The sequence below is a fragment of the Cynara cardunculus genome, assembly GCF_001531365.2.
Source record: "Cynara cardunculus var. scolymus isolate 2C chromosome LG 1, CcrdV1, whole genome shotgun sequence".
Taxonomy (NCBI): domain Eukaryota; kingdom Viridiplantae; phylum Streptophyta; class Magnoliopsida; order Asterales; family Asteraceae; genus Cynara; species Cynara cardunculus.
Genome location: NC_037528.1, coordinates 46,013,910 through 46,022,611, shown reverse-complemented (window position 1 = coordinate 46,022,611; position 8,702 = coordinate 46,013,910). Strand labels below are relative to the sequence as shown.

General features: G+C 31.7%; 1 protein-coding gene across 1 annotated transcript; it reads right to left on the bottom strand.

The window, feature by feature from the left end:
• Positions 1 to 1,037: 1,037 nt before the first annotated feature.
• LOC112521634 lies at positions 1,038 to 7,577 on the bottom strand. Its single transcript, XM_025130607.1, has 7 exons — positions 7,265 to 7,577; positions 7,002 to 7,088; positions 6,409 to 6,711; positions 5,406 to 5,576; positions 3,136 to 3,189; positions 1,898 to 2,044; positions 1,038 to 1,812 (listed from the first exon to the last, which is right to left on the bottom strand). The coding sequence occupies exons 1-7, from the start codon at positions 7,454 to 7,456 to the stop codon at positions 1,435 to 1,437; spliced, it is 1,332 nt and encodes a 443-aa protein (XP_024986375.1). The 5' UTR covers positions 7,457 to 7,577; the 3' UTR covers positions 1,038 to 1,434.
• Positions 7,578 to 8,702: the final 1,125 nt, after the last annotated feature.

Below are 8,702 nucleotides of genomic sequence, written 5' to 3'. Positions count from 1 at the left end.
CTGTATATGAAGTTATCTCTATCGGTAGGCATTAGGTAACTAGGAGATTTCGTATAGAGTATGAAAGACTTCAATTGAGATTAATCAATCTGATGGTTGGAGTGAGGACCTCACTAGAGAGTAGAGCAATTGAGGAGAAACCTCGTCGGAGGCTAGAACGTGACTTCAATAGCGCTTTTTTGATGATTGGTGAAGAGAGAAGAAAATAGGGGTTGTCAAAAATACCCTTGTACATTGAAAAGGCTGGAAGAACTACAACCATAAGATCATTAACACCAAAAAGCCATCAACGGTTAGAAGTTGATCTCATGGGTCTCATGAAAAACTCTTGATCTCACTTATAGCAACACAGATCTCATATTAACCAGGCCAAAACATGACATATGGTTGCATTTAATTTTTAGAACCGTAACGAATAGTGTTACCTTTTTGTCACACAAAATAACAAAAACCATGGTCAATTCAACCGATATAGTTACATTTAAATTTTAGAACCGTGACTATTGATTACATTTTAATCATTCAAAATTAATAAAAACCGTGACCACAAACTATTTATTAGTTACACGAATTGAATCGTTAGAATCGTGGCCAGTAGTTACGTTTTAGTTAGATAGATTTATTTTAATTATGGCCTTATAGCAATAGAAGTTTCACCATGGTGATTATCGATCACCGTTTGGTCACACATAATAATAAAAACCATGGCAAATTCAAGACATAATTATGCTTTAATTTTAAAACACTGGCTATTGATTAACTTTTGGATGAATGAGAAAGGCCAAAAATCTTACTGGGTAAGAGCGATGAGAAGGATGGAGAGTCTTACCTAATAAGTAAGGATGACGACTCTTACCCAGTTAAACGCTTACCTAGTAAATTGTTGCATTCGATATGTTTTGATATACTAAAATCTTACGCATCAAAATAAATCATAGTGTTGACTCCTATCGGTAAGCGCTTACCGGGTAAGCAATTGGGTAAACGGCCCCTAAGATAACATAACAATGAAACTCAAAAAGTAGCTATTTCCATACAAGTTTGTTGCTATCATATCTTATTTATTACATACAAATTCTTTCGCAATTTTTAGAAAGAACCAACAAAAATACTGGAATCAATACAAACAAGAGTGGAAATATCAGATGCATTTTCACATTCAGATTTTAAATAAGAGTAACGTTATATCCTTTCATCAGTCTTTTCAATATTTTTTTCTTTAAAATATGGTATCAGTTGAATTTTAGATTTTTCTTGTCGATTAGTGATTTGTAGATTAATGTGAATTTTCATTAGAAATATATTCAAATGATTGATAAGAGGATATAACTTGCTCTTTAGACCAATGAAATTTTAATATTTTTTTCTCAAAAATATTTTTTAGAAAATGAAAATTAATATAAGTAAAAGGAAAAGATATTGTCACAGTCATTGTCAATGGCACTGTGCATTTTTCCCGGGCCCACCGTAGTAAAAGTAAGTGCCCCATTGGTTATTGCTAGAGCTCTTGATATTATAACAATTGGTGTTTTCGGCCAAAGTCGATATGTCGTGGGCGGAGATCAAGCTGTTGTCTGAGTCCACGATCTCTAGGTTACGAAAATAGCTTGCTTTTCCGAATCCATCTTCCGCAAAATGCCCCGACCCCATTTCTGTAGACGTGTGTTCACCATTAGCTCGAGAATTCACAACCTCGCCTCCCCATTCCACCATTGTCGCTTTGTCAGCTAAGTGTGTAAATAGCTCTGCCGGCCAATACCCCACTAGGGTATTGTCTCCGAATCCCATCCACCAGTTCCCGAGCTTTGGATCCTACGTTTGAAAGACAAACTTATTGAAAACACAACAAGTGATAAATAGTTACAACAATATTTCCAAAAATAAGCAAAAAAGATACCTTCCAAATGACTATGGTGACATCGAACTGACTTCCTGCGAATGCAGATAATGGAGAAATGGCAGCTCCTATGGCTATTCGGCTATTTGTCTGTACAAACCCTGAACATAACAGGTTGTAACACCCTGTTGCTTGATATGCATCACTCTGTACCACATTCAATAAAGAATACCACATTCAAAAGAGAATCAGTATTATCTATCATTTACTTGTATTTAAAGATATACTAATCTCGATATGATGTAGTATATGATATAATCAACAGTCATGGTTGAATCTAAAGTTCTAGAAAAATAATAATTGAAATCTACATTTATTGTCAGTGTCATTTTCGTAATTAATAATTTTTTGGGGTAGAATATGTAAATTAATGTTCGGACCACCAAGAATTTGAAGGGGTGAACGTGGAGTGTTTTCCCATTTGAAAATGTTGTTCTTAAATGCGGTGCCATTCCATGAAGCACCATGAGCCCCATAATCTTTTCTATCTTTTTTGGTGACTTGCTTTTTAAAATAGTAAGGGGTTGTTTGACCGTTGTTGAATGGTTTGGTATAAAATGGTTAAGTGGTCAGAATAATTAAGAGGCTCTCATTGTATAGTGTAAAATGAAATATAATTGTTTGGTAATTGTTTACAATGAAATTAGGGCGCCAAATGGTTAACGGAAGCCGATGATACAAATTTTTTTAGAGGGTTTTAAAACTATTAAGAGACAGACTTTTCTTTTACCAAACATGATTCATCTCTTAACGATTCAGAGGCTGTCTCTTAATGGAACTATTAATAGGTAAACAAACAACCACTAAATCACATTAAATTAAATATTTTGTAAAATCAACTTTTAAACTATTATTTTACAAAGTTGCTTTTAATTCTTATAATTTGTTTTTAATAAAAATTTAATCTTTAACATATTTCCAATGAAAAGTTTTAAAAATTGGTTTATTTCAAAATGAAGGTTTTAAACATGGTTTCCAAAATCCTGACACATGATTTTTACATTTGAAATTTCACAGTAAAACATTATGAAGGTAATCTTTATAGTGTTTTTGCTGTGAAGATTCAATTTTTTTCTATCTTCATAACATTTTGTTGTGAAGTTTCAAGTGTAGAAATCGTGTCTCACGTATCTTACGAAAACAACCTTGTCTCAAGTGAATTCAATCATATGTATGTGTGTGTGTGTATATATATATATATATGCATAGTTATATGGAGAGGAAGATAGAGTCGTTACCGTCCAGTAAGTGAATAATCGGGGTCGACTGTCACCATAAAGCTCCGGACTGACCTGACTAGTAGAAGAATCAAAGCTTTAGATTTTTGATATTCATATAAACTTGATATAATTCTGTAACATAAATATATCCAATCAAACATAACAAACTAAATTTAAGTGTGTGTGTATATATATATACTTATCAAAATAGACTTGAGATCATGTGAGACTAAGGGTTTTTTAGTGAGACCCGTAAGACCATTAGATCTGAACATTTATAATTACAAAATTGCCACGAGACTTCTCAGTAATCACAAAAATTACCACCGTTCAACTTTAGATCATTAACTTATAAAGTTAATCAATGAACATAAATTGGTCTTACGGATCTCACGTGAACCCAACTCTATCACAATATAAAATAGAGTTGTGTATCCTATGAATTTATGTGTATAACTTTTAAATGATTATTAAATATTTAATCTATTTTTTAATAATTAAATTAATAGTAAATAAAATCGTGAACTCAACACTCAAATTAACACAAAATCAACACTAACCCGAACTTCTATGAACTTAAAAAAGTCATCACTTCCATTTTTTAATCTCAAACAAATTGTTTATATATATATATATATATATATATCTATATAGGAGCTGGTTCAAATACTAACCCAATATTTTATGCAAACTATGCTAACTCATCTTAATCGTTCATTTTCTCATCTAATGGTTATTATTAAATGAGATTAAATAAACAATAATTTAATTAATATATTAATTAATATGTGTATGAACAATTGTTCAAAGGATAAATTGGTCAAAATTTTGTATTAATTTAAATGTGTATGAACAATCGTTCATCTTCGTGTCTATATCAAGGTATGAACATTCATGTGAACCCTATGGTGTGAACCCTAGATATATGAACATTAGCTACACCGTGTGAACCTTAGATATATGAACATTAGCTACGCCGTGTGAACCTAATGAACACTATAATCGATATATGTTGGTCATATGATCATGTTCTTCAACCTTGATGCATGCTCGTAGTGATACACATGCACGACGATGAGACATGCACATTAACAAAAACAGGGGTTGTGCAGATAAAACCGATACTTGTACTTTATATATGTTCGTGCATGATGTTCGTTGTAGGTGGTTTCATATGTGAATTAGTTGTCAATAAGATGAACATATTGGAATCTTCGTGTCATTATTAGATGAAGATCAATTTGAGATATTGTAGGATTTGTAACTCCCAATTAAAATATTTGGGAGTTACATAAGAATGACTAATGACCTAAATACCCTTATCATTAATATGTAAGTTACATTTTAACCAAACCCAAAGATGCAACATTATTGGTTGATGTGGGTTAGCAAAGTTTGCACAAAATATTGGGTTAGTATTTGAACCACCCTCTATATATATATATATATATATATATATATATATATATATATAATTCCTTGAAATAACCAATTCATCTTTTACTTAATACTTATTTTTCAAAATACTTCAAACTTTTCTTGGGAAGATTCAAATGTGTCTCTTTTTTCCTAAAATTTGATGAAATTGCTTCTAATTTATGAATTTAATCGGATTTATTTTATTATATATCATAACAAATGTGAGGGATCGAATCCGAGTTTTGAAGTTTAATGACGACCATTACAACAAAATTGAGTTTATAGGACACTTTATAGGACTTAGTTTATATGATCAAAAAATAAAGTGTTATATCTAAAAGTGTTGTAATAAGTTTATATGACATTTTTGATGTCGTAATAAGTTTTTTAGGATACTTTTAATATAAAACGTCTCATTATCAACTTTATAGAATATTATTTGAAAAACTGCCTTATAAAAACAAGTGTCCTATAAAAAAATTGAGTTTATAGGACAAATTCTCAAAAATGTCCTATAAAGTTGCTAATGCGACACTTTCTATTAAAAATGTTCTAAAAAACTTGTTAAGATCTCCAAAAGCGTCATATAAACTTATTACAACACCTTTAGATATGACACTTTATATTTTGATCCTATAAAACGGTCTATTGAGACGCTTACAGAAATGACCTCGTAAACGATTAATTTTTAATTCGTTAAACGTATTTTATATCCAGGAAATACAACAATAAACGTGAAAATTTATTTTTTATAAAATTATTTAGAAATTAAATAAAAACAAAATTAGGAGAAATAATAATTAATATTAAATTAGAAGAAATAATGATAATTAATTAATATAAAAAAGGGGTTGTAGTGTTAGTCGTACCTGCCAGCCAGCTTCGATGCTATTGAGATCGGAGCCGTCGAAAGACCCGGAAAGAACCCAAATCTGGGAAAGACTGAATTCATTTATCACTTCTATCTTTGGGTCCCACACGTTTATTGTCGCTTTTGCCCCGTATATCTCATTCGATGATCCCGTGTACGCTATCGCATGCTATCAAAACCCAAAACATTTATTATTAATTATCATTATATAATTACATGGATTTAAAGTTTTTATTTAAATATAATATACCTCTATAATTCCCATTTCAAATACATATTACCATAAAATAGAGTTTACAAAAAATAAAAAATACTTATATGTTATTTTTTCTCGGGTTGATCCAAATATCACTATATCTGTAATATCCAAGTCCGTAATAAGCTAAAACACAAAAAAAATGTCAAATTCAACCAGTTTACTGTCGTAATTGCCAACTTGGCTTTGTGTTGAATTTTTTTGTCTTTAGTTAGATCTGCAATATTGGACCTGGATATTGTGGAAGTAGTGACATTTAGGTCGACCTGTAAGAGAAATGGTTAGGAGGCCAATTTGAATGAGTGAAACGGTTAGTTAATTCAATGACTCTTTATAAAACCAATAATTATGGGATCAAATAAGTGTACATCTATGTAAAATGTTTTAACAATGCGTCTTATTAATTATTGTAAGCTATTTCTGAAATTAAGTTTTATGTTCGTTTTTGGATCGGACACTTTTCCAGAAGTCTCGAAAACATTTTTTTATTGGATATTTGATTTTATAAAACACATTTTGTAATAATATCATAAAAAATTAATAGGATGTTTTATTTCAAGATTGTTTAAAAGAATTATTAAGACGTTCAAAAACGTTTTATAAACTAATCATCATACTTGTATGGAGTAGTGTTTAGATATATACGTATATATAGATGTGTATGTATGTATCATTGTAAGGCATTACTAATATATATGTATTTTATGATTCGTATTGAAACTTATTGGCAAGAAATAATTCGTACCTCATGGCCATTGCCACTGACGACATCAGGTGCATCAACACGTCGAGCAACGGGTACTATTTTACCACGACGTTTTTTGCCAAAGTCGTATAAGGAATTGGCTCGTAAAACGTCGTGCACCGTGCTTCGACGTACCGGAACTGTCCCTTTGGGACATCGTTCACCGTTTTGATGCCACATTTGCCACGCGCCTCTTCGTATGTACCCTTCACTTTGACTAACATTTGCAGATTTGCCACCACCATCTTCCTCATCATCTTGTGTCGAAATCGACCTCGCCTTTGGCATTTCCGGTGGTACTCTCTACATAAAGTAATAAATTACCCGTTAATTAATTTTCTTAAGAAAGATCGATAATAAGGAGTATTTACTCCATATGGATGGGAAGTAAAAGTGGTTGGTAGTTGAAAGTTGGAAACTTAAATAAACACCAATGAACAAAAGGCAGATGACACCAAACCAGCAATGGTCTGGTGGCATCGCCTTTTGACCAAATATTGATGAAAGAAATACTGGGCTTTTCGTAGAAAGTCATAAAGATCGATTAATCCAAGCAAATGTACAAACTTTTAATGCATAATGTAATAAATTACCTGGATCTTATGGTTCTTGAGAAGAGGGTGATCTAAAGCTGCTTGCTTTCTTTTATGAATACAATCAATGATATCTCCATCTGGACTCTAAGAAAATCAAAGACATATATCATAAGCAATGTACATGTTTCCTTGCTTGTTGTACAAGAGACTAATGCATCATTGTTGAAGATATATATATATATATACATGAAATATGATCATGTTCTATAAATGGCAAAGAGATGATGATGCAAGTGCTTAATGCAGGTTCAATGAATTACCTGAATGGAGAAAACAGATGGCTTATTGAGATTATCCAAATGCTTCTGAATTCTTGCAAGCCTCAAGTCCCCTACTTGTCTGTATCTTGTGTAATTCAAACCACAAACAGATCTACCATTGTTGCAGAAAAGAGCAACCCAGAGATGCAAAAGGACAAGTCTTGAAAGCAGATTATTGCTCAATCGAACCATGTTTTCATGAACTCAATGCATGCCCAGAACCAGAAAAGGTTGAAAAAGAGAAAAAAAAAACCCTAATATTCTCTCTCTAGTTTCTCTCTCTAGGACAAGAACACATTTAGTAGCGAAAATCACAAAAAAATTCAGGGCCAAGAAGGGTTTTTAATTGAAAAGATTGAAGAAGAAAGAAAGGGATATGGGAAAATGACACTGTGGGTGTGTGTAAATGCAAAGAAAGAGAGGTTGGTTTGGGTTGGTTTGATGAGCACACAGCCCAAGCACTGATCATGATTGTACTCCTGAGAACTCCATAAAACCTCTGTGTGTGTATGTGTGTGTGTGTTTGAGTGTGTGTGAATTAATGTAATTGTAATTATAATGATTCTTTGAATGAAAAAGAGAAGTAATTGCATGCAGCAAATTGAAAAGGAAATTAAAAAAGAAGAAGTGAATTAATGGGGTGTAATAAACTCAGACCTACCCATCATTTATATACAAGCATCTGCCTCTATCCACCTCTCTATATTTGCCATTAATGTTTCCTTTCTTGTATATTTCTAACTCACCACCATCCTTTCTTTTATACATGTCTTCACAGGCATATATACCCTTTATATCTATGTATTATATATATATATATATATATATATATACATGTAATAAAAAAAACGTAGCGAAACAAATATATGTGAAACAATACATTAAGTTGATTCTTGTTGTATGTTGATTATGTATATATTGAAGGTGCTTGTGTATTTTTCTCGGTATATATAAAACTAATAAAAGAAAACCATATTCTCATATTTATATTCAACTATGCATATAACAACTTAGATGATCTTTATCAAAAAATTTATTAAGTCCTGTATGGATAAATTTGTCTGTGTGGATAAATGAGTGTTGTTGTTTACTTTTTTTTATCTGAACCACCAGTCTGAATAGCATAAATGACCTATTTATCCCCCCAATATTAATTATTTAAACATCAAAACAAAAAATTCATAAATAGGCCGAAGATGGGGGTGTCTCATATGTGAAGGAGACGTGTGTTTTAAATAAAGGGTAGGGATGTCATTTTTGTGGCTAAATGGAGACAAAACACCATTTCTATATGTGCGATTAAGTCATGTTCTGTACGAATAAGCCGTAAGTAAACAACCCAAATGAGCTATGCGAATAAGCCAAATAGACCAATAAGCTTAATTAAGTCCCAAGTAAACAACCCCTTATTTTCTTTGATAACTGTAGATATTCGTAA

What these genes read in the sequence shown, in the direction of transcription:
- LOC112521634 (XM_025130607.1), bottom strand. Translation starts at nt 7,456, where the DNA reads ATGGTTCGATTGAGCAATAATCTGCTTTCAAGACTTGTCCTTTTGCAT. An exon ending in CATCTGTTTTCTCCATTCAG is followed by an intron (nt 7,089 to 7,264) that starts GTAATTCATTGA and finishes TGATTTTCTTAG; the next exon opens with AGTCCAGATGGAGATATCAT. An exon ending in TCAGTGGCAATGGCCATGAG is followed by an intron (nt 5,577 to 6,408) that starts GTACGAATTATT and finishes GGGTTTTGATAG; the next exon opens with CATGCGATAGCGTACACGGG.